The 20,861-nt window shown below is 39.8% G+C and overlaps 2 protein-coding genes across 2 annotated transcripts in view; one reads left to right on the top strand and one right to left on the bottom strand.

Moving 5' to 3' along the window:
* The window catches only part of CSTF3 (cleavage stimulation factor subunit 3), a 50,975-nt gene extending 48,240 nt beyond the window's left edge, over positions 1 to 2,735 (bottom strand). The window contains exon 1 of the mRNA XM_069803967.1: positions 2,477 to 2,735. Coding sequence (XP_069660068.1) covers positions 2,477 to 2,506 — 30 coding nt within the window. The 5' untranslated portion in view covers positions 2,507 to 2,735. The remainder of the gene's footprint in view (positions 1 to 2,476) is intronic.
* Positions 2,736 to 2,847: 112 nt separating this feature from the next.
* The window catches only part of HIPK3 (homeodomain interacting protein kinase 3), a 114,343-nt gene continuing 96,329 nt past the window's right edge, over positions 2,848 to 20,861 (top strand). The window contains exon 1 of the mRNA XM_069803964.1: positions 2,848 to 3,602. The gene's annotated coding sequence lies outside the window, so the exon portion shown is untranslated. The remainder of the gene's footprint in view (positions 3,603 to 20,861) is intronic.

The raw sequence follows: 20,861 nt of genomic DNA, 5'->3' as shown, positions 1-20,861 counted from the left end.
TGTAAAGTAAAGAGAGCCCTTCAGATAGCACTAGGTTCCAATATATAGCAGCTGCAGTGCGGGGAAGGGAGCAAGGCATAACTGCCCCCATCACAATGCTTTGCTGTTCCTCCTTCCACAGAGGCCCAGTGAATTTAGGTCTATCACGCTCTATAAGGCCACAGTTAGACTGGCATCAACGCTTACTTAAAGTACACCTGCCTCACCACACGACTGGATGAGCGGTAGCCTACAGTGCAGAAAACTTCATGGTAGTATTGCTAAAGACACTGATATCAAATTATAGCCTATCTTAACATTAGGAGTAAGGAACAGAAGTCTGCCAGGGTAAGAAAAAAATAAATGTAGAGGACAACTTAGTGAAACTGAAAAAAAATTGATGGAAGGGCTGTAACTGACCACAACAAAATTAGAGAATTCTAGAAAACCAGAATCCAGAGGCCTTCATGAAGGGGATGGAGTAGGAAAAAAAATAATTTAACCCAACCTATAAAAGAGCTGTTTTGTTTGTTTGGTTTTTTTAATTTTATTTTTATTTAAAGTGCACCCAATGTGAAAACAGTAATCACAATGGGTAAAAAGGATGAACCTTAATACGGATCGAAAAAACAAAATCCAAGCCATATGTTAAACTACACGCTTTACATAGGCTGCAAATAACGATTTGCAATTTTTGAATGATAAAACCCTCTGTGATATGGCATCACAATATTAAAGCTGTTACTTCTCAGAATAACTTTTACTTCAGTATGGAGACAATAACTCAAGCTTTTGCATATTAAATTCTCCCTTGCAAAAGAAAATAAAACCTAAGTCAGCACTGGTTTTCTTTAGGTTAAATAGTAACATATTACAAGCTACAGAAACACACTACTTCAACCAGCAGTTTAGTTATGCAATTTAAAGTCAATGTAATTTTTAAAAAAAAATATACTGAGGCAGGTAAGCTCAAATGTGAAACATACTACACATAGACAGTATCAAAATGTTACTGTAACACATTCTTACTTCTTTGTAGCCATCTACCTTGTGATAAAGTAAACCATTCTGAACAATCTGTTGCTTAAGCATACTACAAGTATACTTATTAACTTGACCAGCTTTGTGCATACAGGCTGGCAATTCATAGGATATTTTCCTAATGAGACAGAAACCGTGCATTTTACATTCTGAGCACTTCTCTTTCCTAATCCCCCCTCTCCCCCCAAATAGATGATCTTACAAAGAGTTTACACACCACCCTTTCAGAGTACAGGCCCAGACACACAGAAACATAACCTGTTTTGTAAAGACACTGACATTCTTCGAAGAAAAGCTTCTTAAGGGAGCACTAAGTCATCAGCTTAATTTCAAGTATTTTTGTAGGCTACATTGGCCACTAAGGCATGCCACAGTGTTATCAATCAGTCCTCCCTCAGTCAGAAACTTTCACCCCCACCGCTTCAATTAATACTGATTTTAAACATAGCTCTCACTACTAAAAAGACCTGTTTAGAGAAATTCTGCCAGTAAGTAGGAGATAGTTCATGGTAACACCAGATTTAAAAAGATGACATACAATACTCTGATTGCACCTGCCTAGAAAATAAGAAGTTATGATAAATACATATTTTAGCATATTAAAAAACCCAAGCCAAAACCAACTGTAGTTATTCCCCCCCCCGAGCAAGAACGCTGTACCACAAAGAAGATTCTTTATTAAGCATACTTTTATGGTTTCTAATTTAAAGATGTTTTAATAATGCCTTATTCTAGAGGAAAAGGGTATTGTTAGAGAGGCACACAACCTTATATGTTAAGCGTGTATGTTCAGCAAACGCTCACTCCACAAAACACTACAAATATATCAGTGTAAACGGCTTATCCGGCTTTCAATTTTCTTCCGGAGTGCGTGTAGTCAATGACCACGAATAAATGAGATCGGGAAGGCGAAGCTCGCTGGAGTGTCTATTGTCCACCTCGACCTACATCAAAGTTCGCTTACCAGAAACGCGAAGGCTGAGACAGACATAGTTTTCAGAACATGACCGGTTGTACCGAGAGCGGACAGCGGGAGCGGCTCCGCGCACCCTCTTCGTTCCCCCCGCGCAACGCTTCGCTGACGGCATAAACTCGCGTTCCTCAAAATGGGTGTGTGCGGCGGGGGAGGGGAGCCCTTCGCCGACCGCGCCGCCGAGGAGACCGGCGGGGCTTACGGACGCAGGGAAGAGGCAAGGGCCGCGCTCCCGCGCCCCGGCCCCGCTCCCCTCAGCCCCCGGGGCAGCCCGCGGCGCGGCCGCCAGCCCGACGGCAGCTCCGGGCGGCGGCCGGCCCCACACGCTGCGCCCTACGCTCGGCCCCGCCGCCCCGCCGGGGCCTGCCCAGCGCCGCCACCACCGGCCAAGCCCCGGACGGGGCCGCCCCCCCGCCGCGGCGGCCCTAGCCCCCGCTATTCCCCTGAGGGAGCGGCCTGCGACGTAGCCCTCCTCCTGCTCACCTGGTCGCCGGCCGCTCCCTCTCCGGACATGGCGTGTTAAAACAGGGGCTGGGGCACAGAGGCCCCAAACAGATTAAAAAACCCTTTAAAAAGCGCCCGGCGCTGCCGCCGCCGCCGCGGGCAGCTCCACCGGTCGCGCCAACCGCTGCGGCCCGGAGTTCCAGCAGCGCTAGCAACAAAATGGCGGCTCGGCCCCTCCGGTCCGGCTTTCAGCGGGGGCGGGGGGAGGAGCGGCGCCGCGCCGCGCCGCGCCGCGCGGGGGACGCTGGGAAAAGCCGGGGGCGGCGCTGGAGCCGCCGCCGTGTGGCGGCGCGCGGGGGGAAGTGCGTCACGGCGGCGCGCGGCGCTGGGGCGGAAGTGGTCAGTGAGCGCGTCCCTGAGGGAGGCTGCGATGGCGAAGGGGGCGCGTCGGCCCGGCACCCGCGGCGGGGCCCGGCCCGGCCCGGCCTTGCTCCCCGGTGTTGTGGGCGGCAGGCCTGTCTCCCGCCGCGTAGGGGCAGGGTGAAGTGCTGGGGCCCGCCCCGGAGCCGCGAGCGAGGCGCTCCCTGAAGGGCGGCCAAGTAGAGCCCTGGGGGCCGCGGTAGCCGTAGTCATGGCGCTCGTAGGGGTCGCAGTGTGGGCCTTCTCTCCCATCGCTCGGTCCCCGTTTCCTGGCGGACAGCTTGTTGTTGAAACTCTGAAGGACAGCGGGCAGAAACTAGGAGGTTTTGGTGGCCTGTAGCCCTGGCCCTGCGGGCTCATCATGGCCTATTTCCTTAACGAGGCGTTGCCTCTTGAACAGTCACTTCTTTGCAGCAAACCGACACTCTGCCCTTGGTGAGGAAGCATCAGCAATGTCTCCTAGCAGCAGACCCATCCCTTCCACCTCACAAGAGCTCTTGTTAATCAAGGAAGCAAGCTCACAAGACAGGCTAAGAGGTCGTTGTCTAAAAAGACCTCAGGGACACAGGAGGCAGTTACCCCTATATCTGCTTAACTTTATTTACAAAGTAATCGCCAGTCCGTTCGTGAGAGAAGGGCTTTGAACCAGCCACTGCAGAGAAACTGCTGTATGAAACAAATTCATTAAAGGAGGCTTGACAGATACCAAGGTGAAAGCTGACTTAGCTGCCTTCACAACAGCAGTGTAAGTGTTCTTAAAATTGTATAATACAGTCATACGTATGCAGAAATACTTGAAGTCACTTGATATGGGTTCCTTTCTGCTTCATCTTCCAAAAGTCACCTTCTTAAGCCACAGTAATGTGTAGAAAGAGGACATAAGAAAAGCATAGTGTGCAGTCTTTTCTTCTGAAGCTTGACCCCTGCCAAAAAAGGGAGCAGATAGTAAACACTTACTTGACCAATCTGTGGAGTAGTATTTTACTTCTCAGCATTGAAGAATTTTGATTGTTATTCTTCAGAAGTGAAATACAAACATACCTATCCATTTGTGTTGGTAGATACGCTGTCCTGTTCTCCGATTTCTTAGAGAATAGTGATTCTACGATAATAAGGCTAATTTGTTATTTCTTATGGGCTATTTCTTCCATGTTACAACAGACTCCATTCTGAAAATACTTGATATGTAAATACAATTTCTTTCAAAAAAATCTGCATTTCCAATTCATCAATGTAATGTTTTTCCATTTCCCATCTAGGAACCAATTCCTTGTACATTGCTTAAAGCAACACTGGTGAAACTTCTAATTAGATAATACATGTGTTACTTCACGTCTACAGAGTGTCAGCTATCTTAGTGGCCTGGTTGAAATTTTGTTCTAGTTCTTTGGGATTTTTGTTCAAGTATATTTCTATTCTAATTTTAGCTGCTTATGGTTTGGGGATTGCTGCCTTCAGTTTCATAAATTGATAAAGGTGGTTTTGAATGATGACAGCATCAATGACATCTTGCTTGTCCAATAGAATGAGTTAGTAAAGAGCAAAATAAGTGATGCCTAATGTCATTAAGACTTTTGCTCTTTACCTCCTATAGCCCCTCACCCCACATAATAAAATAATATGCTGTTTCTTAAACTGGTGTTCTTGATTTCTGTAATTCCATGCATAGAACAGACCTTGGACAAAAGCCCAGCTGCTGTAAATACAAGTAGTGCCTATTCCCTTTCTGTCAGGTGTTGCTCTGATAGTTTGAATGAACAGCAGCTCTAATACACGGTCTTAACTCTAATGTGTTAGTTGGAGAATATTAAAAGAAGCACTAACATACAGAAAGAAAACTAAATTTTAAATTCTTATTGATATGTTGTACCTTACCACTTCAGCCCTAGTAGCTTGCCTTGTTTTGCAGTTAAATGGGAACTTTTTCACAACTCTGTGGTAATGAAGGTGTTTATGTTTTGGTGTCAATCTCACAAGGGGCAGTGTTACTTACAAAACCTGTGTGGAAATGATAGGTTATATTTCAAAGTAACTTTGAAAATGTTTCCTTGTCTTGAATTTAGAGTTTAGATTCGAAAGTGTTAGCTTAACTCAAGTTTTGCTGCGCTGTAACTTAAAATTGGGCCTCATACAAAAGTCCACTGGCTTGAGTTCAGTAGTGTTGTAAGTTTGTTAGTCAACCTATTTGAAAGGCTGATTTGGAGCTTTCTTGTTGATGGTATGAGAGCAAATAATGGTGATGCAGCAGCTAAGCTTACTACAACTACTTAGGTGCTAATTCTTTCTGCGTAGCTCAAATGCTGTTGTAGAACGTGGCTTCCTTCTGCAGCTGCATCATCTCGAGTAGAGTAGCTCAAGGCTTCTAGCCCGAGGTAACTGGAGCAGTGAAGACATGATTAGAGGCCTGTCTGCTTGGGAAGGCTGCACTTTAATTTTCAGATGATTTGTGATATCAAAGCAACAGGACATTGCTAATATGTACTATGCTGTAGTGATTCATGCTTAGTTCAGTAATTGACATGAAACTTAATGGCAAGCTATGAGTTAACAAGTAAACTATTGTGGATTATACTGCTCTGTAAGTGAGTGTTGCAGAAATTGAAAACAAATCTGAAACTGAACATGAATTGAAGACTACTATACCTACAGTTCAGTGGTACTTAAATATTTCTGCTTGGAAAAAAATAGAAAAAAAATATGTGTCACTTAAAAAAACTGGAAGAAAATGAGGTCTTATAACAAATAAAATGTTGAACCTTAAAGCCTGCCAGGCCAAGATCTTGCCAAACTGTAAAGTGGAACAAACTTGAAAGGAAACTGCTTTCACAGAGTTGGGGCAGTGGTTATCAAATACAGCTGATGTATCTGTCTTCCAAGTGATTTTAGCTGCCACAGCAGATTATTTTTTAATACTAGTTATGAAATTGCAGGTTTTGTGCAACCTTTTTAGTGCAACTCTATGACCACTAAAAATATTGTTCAGAAACTTTTTTTTGAAAGAATTCAGTCACAGATATAATTATGTCTACTCAATGCTAGAGAGAATGTTTACAGCTCTTTGATTTGAATTGCCCTATTAATTTCTATGTGTTAATGCTGAATCTCAAGCTACCTTTGAATGCAGAGGATGCTGGGAATTGTCCTCCCCACTTCATCATAGTATTATTGGAGGCTGTGTCACCCCTCCTCCGAGATGGATTTCAGCATAGGTAGGGTGAAGAGAGGTTGACCTGAAAACTGAGAAACCCTGTCTTGCTATTGGCCAGCGTGATGGTGGGCCCTGTTGTTTCCTCAGCTGAGAGTTTTGCAGTACTTGAGTACCCCTATAGAGCCCATAATCTGTCCTTTTGTATTCTAAATTGACATCACCATGGGAATTCTGTGAACTAAAAAAAAGAAGGTAGTCTAAATTTCTATTCCCATAGGCCATAATTAAGAATTAAATTCATCTTTCTGCCAGACTGGTTTTGCTCCCCATTTGACATCTACTGGTTTAGAGTGAGGTGTGTCGTGCTAATTGGTTGCATCAATGGCAAAGATGAGGAAGGAAGCAAAACCCCAGCTAACAAGCTTTGCTGAGTTTGTTTTCTTGGGCTCTGTACTGGTACTGCTGGAATTTGTAGTGAAGAGTGAAGCAAGCAGCTGGGGGTATTTGGGTGGTGAGGAGGAGAAGGCAATAGTGCTCAGCTGAAAATGGTATCCTGTAAGGATCTTTCAGCTGACAGGAATGTCAGTGTGTGAAACTTTGCATGGGTATGTGACTGGTAGGAGCTGTGGCATCAGATCTGTTGTCTGAGTAATATTCTCTGAAATTAGTTTCTTTCTGGGCATTTTCTCACTCTGATCACTGTGTCACTTGCAGCACAGTGCTACAGAGAGCCTTTCTTTGCTCAAAATATATGATTTACAAGTGCTGAAGTAGGAGACTGGAGCAGTGAGCTGCTTGCTCATTACGTGAGACTCAGACTGATACATGCACTGTGGGGTTTGGAATACAGAAGACCTTACTATGTCAAAATGATGCAGCCTGCATATTGGATCTGTTGCTGCTTCTATGTTGCTGGATCCAATAGTGGTCTTGTTTATCATTAGCAGTTGGGGAGGAGCTGTCTTATTTCATTCTAGTTCTGCCTTGTTTCCAATTCATGCTTCTGTTGTCATCTTTCCCATTTGACTGCTGTAGGCGATCTGCGCAAGAAAGGCATGGCAGGCATACACTGTGTCTGTTGTTCCAGCTACCAGTGTCTGAGGTGCTGGTGGTGATCATCCCAGTAGAGGTTTATAATATGGAAAGTGCAGAGAGGGTCATGCGTCATGAAAAGTGTCTTATGTCTAGATTACAGGAACAGAAACATAAGTTATGACAGGAATAGCAAAGGATGAAATTCTGTGTCCCATGTTACCCAGTGAATTTGGCTTCATGATCACAGTCTGTTATGAAATTAAAAAGAAGAGAATCAGTGACATGCAGTGGCAAATTATATGGGTGCAATGCAATGAAAGGAAGGGGGTTTTTTGGAGAATAGAGAGAAATTTGTCAGGTTTTAAAATTAATGTATTTAAGGAGTGAAACTAATCTAGAAATTTAGCATATAAAGTGAATGGATTAGTGAATAGTAGAAAATAATCGTAGTGGATTGCATAGTTGCAGCAATGTATTTTAACAGTGTAATAAGATGTTAAAATTATGAATTGAATTCTAGCCTCCTCAACATCAATTCATTTGTTTGAATTGGCCATCGTTTAATGTTATTCAACACAGTTTTGCCTCATTTATTTTTTGTCAGCAGGTGTTCAGCTTTCCAAGAAAAGTATAAGCCACACGTAGACCAAACAAGCATTTTCTAAATCTTGCTTTTTTTTTACTCCAGCGTTCTTTCCCAGTATAAGTAGTTGTTCTCTTTCTATAACACTAGTTGGTGTTGTGGATCAGTATTAGTATTCATCAACGTTTATTTATATTACCTTGTGGATTCTTTGGAAAATTTACCTTAATGAAATGAAATCTGAAGCTGGATCTCTGTTTAAAACTGTATTTTAATGATGCAACATTAAGCAGTGAAAATAGTGCTGAAAGTTGTTTAAGCCAACAGCTGGATATCCTCAGAGGCAGGGTTACATTTTTTTCTTAAGATTTGTGGACAGATATTTATGGATGTACCATTTATAGTCTACATACAGCGAGTTCTACGTGTTCTGAATGCTTTGGGTGTATAGTATGCGTGCAGATCAGTTCTCCACTACGTGCACAGTCAGTCTTGCATGTCCAGCAGCCAATTCCTATGGCATTCCTGCATGCCTACCGCCAGGCTGCAACAGTGTCCAAGTGTCTGAAAATCAGAGAGAGACTAACATTCTCCAGTTCTGCCTGGACAAAATTTCCAGGCAGAAAACCAGAAGAAATCTAGAAAAACTCAAACTGCAGAACAAAGTTTAAAAAAAAAACAAACCACCAACCAACCCAGATAAAAAATGCCACACAAACAAACGAAAAAAACAAACCAAAAAAACCACCCCAACAGAATAATGCTATTTGTGTACTGGCTTAAAGTGGAGTCCAAAACAAGCCTTGCAGCTAGAGGGATAAAGATGAAGTAATGTATGCAGCAGCACAGTTCACTAATTGCGGTGTTCTCAAATTTTTGAGTGTTTGACTTTGTAACCTAGTTAAAAATGTGTTTAATGACCATTACCATGGCTGGATCTCTTTTTGCGGCTTGTCCCTGTTGGCTTGTGACCACTCTGTGTCCCCAGCACTGTGACTCACCCGGGAGGTGGCAGACAAACACCACTCTGTCTCGGCTGGAAGTGTAGCGAGGGGACAAGCAGCACGTACCTGGCAGCTGCCCAACAGAGAAAATGGCATGGCAGTAACTTCAGGTCTTTTTATGTCTAGATTACAGGACTTTTTCCTGCCACATTACTATTTGACATCAGAAGCGGCTTTCTATGAATCCTACTGTGAGTCACAGCTTACAATGATGAATCATTTTTGAAGTATTTTAACTTTACCGTATTTCAGGAAAAAGTCATGCGCATCCCGGTTTTAAGGGTATTAATACTCAAAGGTAATAATAAGCACAGAAAGTAGAAGCATATGGAAGGAAAATAGAGGCATCAAAGGATGATCTGAAATCAAAGAGGGAACTTGCTAGTATTTAGCATAGCAGTCATCATGCAACAAATAAAAAGGAGAACAAAGTGAGGTGGGGCAGAACATACTTATTTGTAATCCGTGTTGCACACTTTTGCATACCAGTATTCAGCCTCAGTTGTTTTATAGTGTATGCTTATTCTGGTTATAAATACATAGGCAAAGCCTTTTAAAAACATAGTGTTGATTGCAGTTATTTCTCACTTAGGATCAGTGATACAAAATTTAGTGTTAATTGTGATTATCTGATATAATACCGGAGTGCTTCCAAAAATGTTAGTGATTAACTGCAAATAAAAATTGACTATCTAAGCATAGTGTTGCCTGCACTGAATTGCCTTCTACTTGGCTGAATAATGAAATCATAAGATGAGGGTAAAGTAAATTTATAAGACATTAGATGCTATTCATTTTCATAATATATTAGAATACATAAACACAGAACGTCACAGGTTTCCACCTCAGGCTGTTTTGGGTAGAACTCCTGTTTTCTTAAATACAAGTTGTCCACAAACTAGTAAGTTCACCCTGCTGACATAAATCCTACCTATTCAAGTGCTGTGTTTGTGCAGCCTAGAGAAACACAAAAGGTGCAACTGGCCAACCAGTCCACCTGTAATGGGGGTGGGGAGGTTGCTATGCGACTATAATATTTGATGCTTTACTTAAAAGCTCGGCTCCAGGAAACAAGGGTTTACATAAGAATCAATCAATCTTCTTTCTTCTAAGTTAGTTTCCTTCTGTTACAAAACAAAGCTTGTTTGTGTGATCCAAGTACATGGCAAACTCTCAGAAACCTGGAAGCAATGTGAAAGAAACCAAAGTTTAGGGTTGTTTTAATCTCCTTATTTTAGGCAGGCTTGACTTATGAATCTTGGAAATGCCAGTACCCTCCTGGTGCTGGAATAGCAATCACCCCCTCCTTCCACATTCATGGTGTACAGCTTGATCCACAAAATATTCCTTGCCTCAGTTTACCTTCAGAACCTATTGTGACTGTCCTGTGTCTCCCACCTTAAGCTACACTTCTGTCTCTAATGTAGCTATTGCCAGAATTTATGGTTATCAAAGTCTGTTTTGAAGAAATAACTAAAGTTTCTGACCTCTGTGCAAATCTCCAATATTGGTGTTGTTACCTAGTCCAGACTTAGACCTGCACGCTGCACTCAAAATAACAGCTCCCTTTGAGTTTATCCCTGTATAAATTTACCTTGGCAGATTGCGTGCTCTGTGAATTAAGGATTATGTTTTCATATTTATCTATAAAGCATCTGGGTACCATGGTGATCAGATCAGACAAGCAGGCAGTTAAATTTGCACTTAATGTTAACTGACAATGCCAGGGTCCTTTTCCATAAGAAGTTGGGCTTCTTGTTAGCAGAGCTGTGTTCTCTAGTAAAAACTGATTCCAAGTGTTGTGTGTACTGTTTTTTACTAAATTAATAGGGACGCAAAGCTAAGGAGGTGCTTTTACATTCTCTTTATTAGCTAAGTTTGTAGTTAGCAGTGAAGTTACTGCATTTGAACCTCAGTCATGATACCTCAGCTCAACCACCACATGCTATAGTAGAATTTGCTTTGGTTTTGTATTTCTGAAATAGCATATCACTGCACTTTGAAATCTCAGTTAAAGGAAATGTCTTGGCCTAAATATAAGAAAAAATATCCTTCAGGTCAACAGTGTGAAAAGTATTGCCTCTTCCAGGCAGGTCTAATTACGTATTGATTGTACTTAAATCTTACATTACAGATCATTTCATGTTACATTCATGCAGTTGTTATTTTTTTCCATGTGTTATTTTTACAGTTTTTAAGTAATAATACATGGACGAGTGTTTACTCTGGAACAGTCATTTCATTTTATTAGCCTACGGAGGGCAACGAGGCAAAAAAGGGAAAGTCATGCTTATATATTAGCTCTTGTTCCAAGTAGTAACTTTCCAAAGACTGTCTGGGGACAATTCCTGGGGAAAATTCCTTCCTGATTATGGTACACATTATCACATACTGTTTGTGAATTGCTATTGCTATACAGCGAAGCAGTTAAAACCCTCAATGGTGAATTACAAGACAGGCCATGAAGCAGTTCTTCTGATATTACTATAATTTCAGTTGCATATGCATGTATGTATATGTAAAATTACCCAAAACATAATGATCCTGCAATGATTTAACACAAAAATGAGTGCGCCATGGATTTTCATTATATTTGTTTGCTCCTTGACTAGAAATGATCTGCCTTTATTTCTCATCATTTGTTCTTTCCATTGCCACTGTTCTTGTGGTAGTTGTCCTGGTTTTGTTCTTTGAAGCAACAGAACAAGAGCTGCTGTTTATCAGAAGTATGCAGCCATTCCACTGTATGAAAAACAGAATTTCAATGCAAACTTGATCAAAAATGAATGAATTCCACAACTTGCAACTTTCCTTTTTATTTCTGTAATTTGTTAGAAATTATGAGCACAGAAGGATATAAGTATCTCAGCACAGTTTGGAAATGTCATCCACTCAGACATGACAGTAGGTTTGGGAATATTGTCAATACTAATTACCTTGTAAATCCAGTGCCCATTGCAACAACTGTAGCTTTCCCAGTTACAAACATATTGCCAGCAGATCTGAAACAATTTAGCATTAATTGTTTTCACAGAATGGTAGAAACATGCCTTTGGGCTATTGTTTGGATGCTAAAAGTACCAGGGAACCTTCTCACAAAGCTGTATGCATATAAAAACCACTGGACCTACTGTGGGTTAAACATCAGAATGTGCTTTCTGCATTATGTGCTCGTGTTCCTGAATGAAATACAGCCTATTTAAGAATCACTGATCTGTCAGAACAGAACCAGTTCAGTCCATGGATCTGTGTCAATGCAGTCTGACAAAGTTGCTGCTGCTAATGCTTTTGTGGACTTCAGCTCTAAAACAGCTTCTGAAACTTCCATTGCTATCCCCTTGTGGAAATGTTGCATGCCTAAAGAGCAACAGGTCTCTATCCTAGTAATTAGGGAGAACAGAATCTATTTTTATGTCGTGTAACAGACTACCCCTACATTAACTTTGTTACAACTAAGAAATTAATTTCGGGGGCCTCCTTTATCCTGTGATTCCCGAGATGAACAGAAAAGTTATCCCTTAATTTCTTTTGCATGCAGGCAAGAAATAACGTAGTATGCTGTGGTGCTGTATGTCTCGGAACACAGAGCCAGGCATCTCTATTTGTCTACGTGCTGGTGAGATCAAGGGCATGGCAGCAGCATGGAAACTCAATGGCATGGTATTATGGAGGAATATAAAAATCTTGTTGAAAAGCATGTGATAACTTCTTGACTCACACTGAAGACAAATGTTTAGGGAGTATGATAAGCTAACTGATGACAGTATGCATATGTGATAGACTGAAGGGTGACACCTAATAGTGTCTCATAAGTCATTTGCTCATCAAAGGATGTAATTGTGTTTAGAAAAGCTGAAAGACAGCAGGTTTGGCTGGTTGCATTAGAGTACTTAAAAGACTTAATGCATTGTGTATGTTATCTAGCTCAGTGTGCTTTTTTCAGTGGTATCTTTGTCCTCCCACTTTGCTTTTTGTTTCTTCTTTTGCTGTATGACTCATTTTTATAATATGCTTTTGTTACAATTATCTGCTGGTTTTCATAATGAATCCTATTCCTCCCTTTTGCTACTCTCCTTTTCAGGTTTGCTTTGAGAATTCATATGTTTAAAAATTCATAATCTTTTTTGCATTTTTCTCGCAGGAGCTAGTTCTTCATAATAGCTATCAGTGATAAAGAACCGTGCCTAAGCTATTTATCAAATCATTACATATCTTTTATTTTCCGAACATATTCAAGTCTGTAGGGGAATACACTGCTGGTATGCACCAGAAAAGTGAGAATGCTGTGAGAAGTCTAAGTTAATACCAAGAAGTAATGAAGAGAAATGCCAGTGTTTTAAATACAGTGGTAAACGACCTTTACAATCGTGATAAATTTTGAAACTATATTTACTCATTCTCTCAAAGCCCTCAGAAGAATACTAGGGATTAAAAACTGTTAAGGCTTGTTTTATCCTTCTCCTTTGTACTTAAAAGTTACAGCATCTGTCACTAATACTCAAACAGAAGCATTGCTATCTGAGAGAACTAACTAGTTAGATTAAATACATTTTAAATGTCTATACAACTTTTTAAAATGCTCTAAGTATATCTACATGCATATTTAAAATTGAGGAAACAACTGCAGTTTCTCTTTCCCAGCTGCATTTCATTTGTTCTGATCTTTGTATTTAACTCATATTAAAAAGGAGGACATATAGCACATGATGGTAACAACATAAAGGCATTTATAAAACCCAGCTATAAGGTGTCTGGGTGAAAAGGCAATTTCAGTCCTGGATCTGGAAATACAGATTTTTTTTTTTTTCTAAATCTGTTTAAAATATTTCATAATGTTAAAATACATTTTAGTTCAGACAGGCCTTAGGAGCTGTTTGGGCTGATGCTGTGGTTTCTGTATACTCAGGGGATTGCTTCTACATTTTCCTCGCATTTTGGTTACTTGACATAGGATTCTAGAAAACAAACGGAACTGTTGTTAACCAAATGTGGGAAGTAAGTTACATACATCTAAGGTGATATAGCATGTTGTCTCAGAGCCATCTGACAGAGCTTTCTGGTAGCATTGCCATCTATTTCAGTAAAACATCTGAGTGACAGTGAACAACAAATGACTGAGATTCCAATAATGTGAGAAAGAGGAATAAAACATAAGCAACTACTTTGAGAGAAACTATTTTACCTTTTATTTTTGTGAATTCAGAAAAAATATTATTCCTAATAATTATCTGAATATATAGGATTCAATTAAAGTAATTTCTTTTGTATTTTAGAAAGATTTTGAGTAAATACGTTTTCCCATTATATTCTGAGAATTAAAAAGGTAAGGGAATACTTTAGGCACTTGTGAAATGATAAAATTCAGAGAAAAGTTTGTGTTAATTTTCTGTGATCAGTACTTGTAAATAACTATAGAATATCCTTTATAGGAGTTGTCCAGATTTTTTACTGGGGGTAAAGAGGAGATCTCATTAGTTGGCCTTATGTGTAGTTCTTTTTAAGGACTAATGCAGTTTGTTTCTATTAAAAAAGGGCACATACTGAAAAAATTGTCTGAAATAATGTTTAGAATGCAGTGTCAAAATGTATAAGAATTAAATCTGCCATAAGCAAAGGCAGATAGCAAGAGCTCCAGGGAAGACAGAGTAAGGAAAGAGTAATTTTGTAAATAAAAAAATATAACATACAAAGCTAAAATCTTCAATGTGTCAAAGCCTGTCTCTCTGTAAGGAAAGCATTCCCTCCTTCAAACCGTAGGCACTCTTGAACCAGCACTGAAATTTACAGTCAAATCCATCTCTAAAGAGTAATGAATGCTTAAAATTGGAGTGTAATTTGAAAAATACTATAAAAATAAACAACAGCCAGACCTGGGGTCACCATTACTCAAGGAAGAAAAAGTCCAAACATGCCACCTGGAGTTTGTGCTTTCCACATGGCTATCATTTTATATTGACTGTTGGATCCTTATTTCTTCCCCTTAGATTGTCCTTGTCTTTGGATTAAATTCTGATCATAGAGAAGTTAATCACAAAGATCTTACTAGTGGACCGCTTTAAGGAATCACTTGTAATTTGCAGAGCTTTGGGTGTAAAATGAGGTTATAGTATATATGAGGTAGCCATCTTTTTCTGAGTGCAGTGCTGTTTTCTGCACATCAGATCTGTCAGAACCTGTAGACTGTTGCATTTGTCCCCTAATTGCAAGAACAATGTCATGTTGTCCCTAACAATTGCTATAAAAATATGAAGAGGTGCTGTAGTTGTTCTAGAGCAAATTGTATTTTTGACACCTATAGACCCTTCAGATCCTTTTAGGAACTGGCTATCTTTGAAAAAATCACAAAATCATTATTGAATTGGCTCTCTGGCCTGCATCTTCTGCCTGTTTCCTGAGCAGAAATGCAAAAAGGTTAAAAAAAAAAGTCATTCAGATTCAGTCCAGACTGGTATGGCACCTCCAGGCTGTTTGAGTAGGGGGAGAAGTAAACAGCTTTTATAAACAAGGTTCCAATTACAAAGAGCAAAAAGGTAGAACCAGTGGAAGACATACTAGCTTGTTTACTTGCTTACCTTTTAAACTTTCCCTATCAGCTTTTGGAAATCCTGTCACATCCATCTCTGCTATTCATAAAGCATCTGTCCTGCTTTTTTCATTGCTGTTTTTGCTACCAGTGGTATGCTTGCAGCTCACCAGTTCTTCATTACTATAGGCTAGCTCCATCAGCAAGTCAGCATATGAAATCCAGAATGTTGTTTGGGAACTGTAAAACTTCACTAGTCTAGTGGATACTGAGCTGGGATGTTTTCCTTGCAGGATCTTCCCTATTCTCTCTAAAGGCTCATAAGACTTTCTTTTTTTTCTTTTTTTAAATTTTTTTTTCCTTTATTTCATTTTTTCTGTCTTTTTGTCCTTAAGGAACATTTGATTTAATAAATTGCATTCAGACAGGGTTAAAAAAAAAAAGTAGAAGATACGTAGGAAAAAACCTCAAAACCCAATACATGTACTCTGGTCATTTCTCTGGTATAATTTGTGCCAGTAACTGTGTCACATTGCTCTGCACAGCACTAGGATTTGCACGTGTCATGGGTGACAGAGTCTACTTCATAGTCTCTTTGTAAATGCCAAGGTAAGAAGTAAACAGCCTCCTCCCAGACACTACTGAAGTAGCTTTAGGACTGCAGAGTACGTGCCATGGTACTCATTAAATTGTGCCCTGGTTTCCTCAAGTATCCTAGTGTAGGAGTTGTTACTGAGGCAACACAAGGACTACTGCGCAACTCCCATAAAAACAAGTCACTGGGGTGTGTCAGGCATCTACATACACATAGACAGTGGTTCTGGATTGAAAATTGCCTTTTTTTTTTTTTTTTTCCCTAAGTTAAGCAAATGGGGATGGAAATAGTAATGTAAAAAGAATGCTTAAAGGTTTTTTAAATCTTTGGATTTTATGTTACTTCTCTGTGCCCTGCTTTGGGTAGGAGAGAATAGAAATGCTGCTCATCAGCTGACCTGAGCCTGCATGAAGCTGATGGGTGGGTGGCTTTACCAAATTTGGCAGTCTTCTTACCTGTCAAGTCTGATACTGAAGGTGGAGCAGAATCATTCCCAGATTGGACTGGGAAGAGTAATTTCTTTTTTTTATATGGAGAAAATTCTCCATGGAGCACTAGTGTTTTGTTCGTGCTAGCCACGTGAAGGTGTGGAGTGACCCAATGAAGGATACAACTATGTTGTTCTAAACAGTTGTGATAGTTGAAGGGGTCTGCTGAAGTCACAGCTTTTACATTTGGATAGAAATAGATAGGAAGCAGAAACCTTTTCAGTTAGCCCCAAATGAAAGAACAGTCCCTAGAGACAGGCAGCAGACACAGTTCTCTCATATTAAGTCATAAGTTGCATATAGTTGTTTGTCTAACCTTTTTGGCTTTTTGTGTCTGTACAGCAGATGTTAATGCACCTGAAAATAGAAAGTCTGAAGTTTATATATTCATCCTTGTTTCATATTTTAAAGCATGTGTGTATATTTATATATGTATGTATAAAAATATGTATACAAATATGTAAGAGAGGCCCCTTTAACAGTAATCCCTGACCCATTCATTTGCATCATGTACAGCTGACTACCATTGCTCTGCTCTGTTTCCCAGAGCCCATTTTGTATGTTAACATCCATGTTGCTCTTGCTGGTAGGATGGGCAGAGACTGTAACTGGAATTACAAGGCACTGACAGGCTTCCTGCATATGCCACCTCTTGGAAAAAACTATTTGCTATTTGCTCCTATCCTTCCTTGAGGCAGGGTATGTGTAGACACTGTTCTATGGTGGCTTCCATTTAAAAGTCCTCTTGAAAATCCTTCTGAAAGTATAAAAGGCAGGCAAGTGTTGTAAGTTGTTGCCTAATACAGGTATACCTCCAGGTGTGTTTTCTGCTCAAATCCTGTGTTCTAGAGCATCTTTATTTATAGTTGCTAAATGTTCTGATAATGGCAGCCTCAGACAGGTAATGTGAGAACTTCATGTAGTGGTGCTTGTTGGGTTAGCTAATTTCAAAATTACTTGTTTTGGCAAACTACTGTGTGTTGCCTAATACTTGTTCCACAGGTGCCACAAACGGATCCCAGAAATGAAAGGTTCCTTTGAAATGCACCCAGGTTTTTGTTAGTAGGATTTGGAGGAGTTTTGGAGTAGCTTAATTTGCCATGGTGATGATGTATGAGGGCACGTATTAATTTAAGACCAGCTTGAAAGACCTGGGAGGAAGCATATTTCAGTGAGTGTTTTAGCTGTAGTGTAAATGCCTGTTAGGAAAGGCCTCCAACCCAGGCTACTCTTCCACCTGCTGCTTGGTTTCTTCACCAGCTTAGTCAGTCAACACGTATCAGACTGTAGCCGTACAATAAGATGGCATATAGGCACTCCAAATGCAAAATCAAGATTAAAAAATGGAAGAAAAATAAAGGTTGAAGCACAGAAGTGCTACGAAGAGGAGAAATCACTCTAAAGACTCTGAATTACTGATGGTGCTGAGCTTGATTAGGCTAAAATTTCTTGTCATGATCATAAATGTATGTTCAAAATACGGAAACCAGCAGACTGTCAGGGATACTAACATGTGGCAGCATCCTTGTGTCTAAAAAGGTTAGGCAGAAACAAAATATATTCTACTCAAAGCACATGCAGAAAGAAAAAAAATGAGTATGATTGAGGGCTTTATCTTAGTGGGGTGTCCAAGACTAGCCTCTGTACTGAATGATTTCTGCATGGGCTGCTACATCCATTGACCTCCATGCACAGGTTTTATTGTACCAGCCTGTAGGTACAGGAGAAAGATTAGCTCTGAGAAACAAGTTTTAAAATAATTGCTTTAGAGCAATTTTGAAAGACTTTTTTTTTCTTCTATTCAACCGTGAAATGGAAGTGTCCTGCTGATGGCTCCAGCATATTTTTTAATTGAATAATTAACATGGATAATAGGCATACAGCAGCGTTTTTGTTGGTAATCACTGGATTTACTAATCTCCCAGAAGGTGGGATGATTCAGAATCTTTTACTGCCCCAAAATAGAAGATAATTAAAACCCTACATACACAACTTGAAATAGAATTAACTACAAGTGCTGAAGAGGAAAAATTAGAAAATGAGCTTGAGGGAAAAGTGAGGGGGGGGAAGAATGATAGTCCTAAGTACTAATAATAGTAAGGATACCTATGAAATTACATTTTCAGTATTTGAAGTTTTCCTTACTCTGCCACACTTCGCAAGTGACCAAGACTTCTTTCAGAAAAATCCTTTTTCTGTGCTAGTTTCTTAGCAGGGCTTTGCTGCTTGCTGCATTGTAGGTGGGCTTGGCTGGACTGAGAGCAGAGCACTCACAAAAACCATGTGGCCACTATGTCATGGTTCTCAGGAGGGATTCAGAATGGTCACATGTGTTCATATAGAGTGGGTGTTATACTAGTCAGCTGCTGAAAATTATATGTGTAGTAGCTATCTGGTGAGCTGTGTCATGGTGAGAGGAAACTGTAAAGGTTTTTGTGGGGAGGGTTAGCTCATATAATCAATGATACTTCATTCCTGAAGAAAGTCTAATGAGCAAATACACATCCTGGGTGTACTGCATCATACATCTATTAATGGTGACTAGGAGTTACAGGCTCCAGAGCCATGCTAACATGCAAAGTTGCACAGCTTAGGTAAATCTTTGGTGTAATACCTTTCGTTGCAGTAGCGCAGTTCTGGATGTAGACCACTACTTACATTCTGTGTATCACTTACTATGTATCACTTACAGTCACTTGACAACAGGGGGGCTGCTGCTTGCCAGTGGAATTAATTCTCACAGTAACGAAGAACTAACACAAAGCTAACCACTTGCTCTCTCAAGTGCAAGAGGAATTATTTTAAGGTTAACTTTTCCTCCTCTGGAGGGGGTGGAAAAAGAAACTGCAGGTGACAAACGTTAGTCCTATCATTTACTTGCCTAGATGAAGACTGTCATGCTGAGGTGACTGGGCATAGGATGGAACCCAAACAGAATAGGAAGTGAGGTACTACTCTTATTTCCAGTATCCATAAAACAAGGCTATTAATTAACCTGTATAATAAGTACTCTTTTTACAGAGGTATAGTGGACACTTGAGACTTCACTATTCACTTCAAAGAACTGGTGATCAAGTTCACATTGGCACAAGCAGAGCAGGGCTGGATTTCTCTACACTGTGCTTCTCAGCCAAATTCTGTCTGCTAAAATACATGAGTGTTTGTTTGAAACATTATTTGCAGGCTTTGAAAAAAAGATACTGTACAAAGGCAAACATTTTTTGCCAATTTGCAGATGTAGCTTAACAGAAGAAAAAATGGATTTGGAACACTGCTTTCGATGAGAGGTCAGACTGGCTTTTGGGCATCAGATGGTGTAAGAGCTACCAGGAGCATTGTGTACCCTCTGTACAACAAGTAGGCAAGAAAAAGTGTATTAATTTCTCCTGCTATGTGTGTACACCTGGGGACAAATGTTGCCAGAAGGGGGGTGGGCAAGAGGACCAAGATGATTCTATCTCCCATTTAAATTTCTACAAGACACAGAAGGGAAAGGTTGCAATGCCTTCTGATCAAAAGTGACAAGTCTTAAGGCTCTCTTCAAAGTTTCACAGCAGCTGTTGGGTTTTTTTTCTTCTAAATCTTGCTGTTCTTGAAAAATACATTGTAAGTTTAGTTTGATTGGGTTTTTTAGCAACTCTTTTAGAAAAGAGAACAAAGAAGTGAACTTTAAAAACACAAAGACTGGAATTTAAACTAACCTACTATTATTATTTTGAGATTTGGATGTCTGGCTAACTGCTTTAGTTTCTAGGTCTATATCATTGTAGCTTTAACACACTTTCTCATACTGGATATCTCTGGGAGTGAGTGTCTTCATAAAAGCACTAATTTATCCCTCAAACTCCATGGAGTAGTATAGTTTTTAACCACTGCAATGCCATGGTTTTTTGGGTTGGGTTTTTTGGTCTGATTCTGCAAACTCTTAATCCCAGAAGATTACACTGGGAATTCTTAGGCAATGATTATTCAGGTGACTAAAAATTGTTCATGTAAATACATTTTTACAGGAATAAAATTGTATACCCTAAATATTGTAAGTTATTTGATATATAGGGGGTTCTGAATTAAAAGTAGGCTTTGTTAATAGAATACAGATATTATCACTGAGTGAGCGTTTCAACAATATGTCTTTTGTAAATTTTCTTCCCCTCCCAACTTTTCCTTTCAAAAGTCATAATCCTGGAATAGATGGTTTTGAACCTGGATTTTAAATTTCAGGTTTCTATAAACTAAGTGGTAGAGCCATATCGCTGGCTCTGAATTCACTTTGGGTTGCTCTGTGCTCCAAAAATTCATTCATTTAGTGCTTTGAAGTACAAGTGTGATCAAAGAACACACTGCAAATATTAATAAAACTATATTACATCAACATTAAGATGAATTATGAAAAAAAATACAATTCAATAAATTCAGTTTTAAAATAGAGAATGGACAGTGCCTGTATTACTTAATCAAACGAATAGTTACTGGTTAATAATTAGAAGTTGCATTTTGTATATATAAAACTGTTGAAATAATTGTGTTCTACCTGATTTCAAAGATACTTTTAATATACTTAAGAGTATTGTTCATCCATGTGCTGATAGTATTAGAAATTCAAATCTGTGCTGGTGCACCAGAGTTCA

The sequence above is a fragment of the Haliaeetus albicilla genome, chromosome 16 (assembly GCF_947461875.1).
Source record: "Haliaeetus albicilla chromosome 16, bHalAlb1.1, whole genome shotgun sequence".
NCBI classification, from domain to species: domain Eukaryota; kingdom Metazoa; phylum Chordata; class Aves; order Accipitriformes; family Accipitridae; genus Haliaeetus; species Haliaeetus albicilla.
The sequence above is the reverse complement of the archived record's forward strand: the minus strand, read 5'-3'. Positions and strand labels throughout refer to the sequence as shown.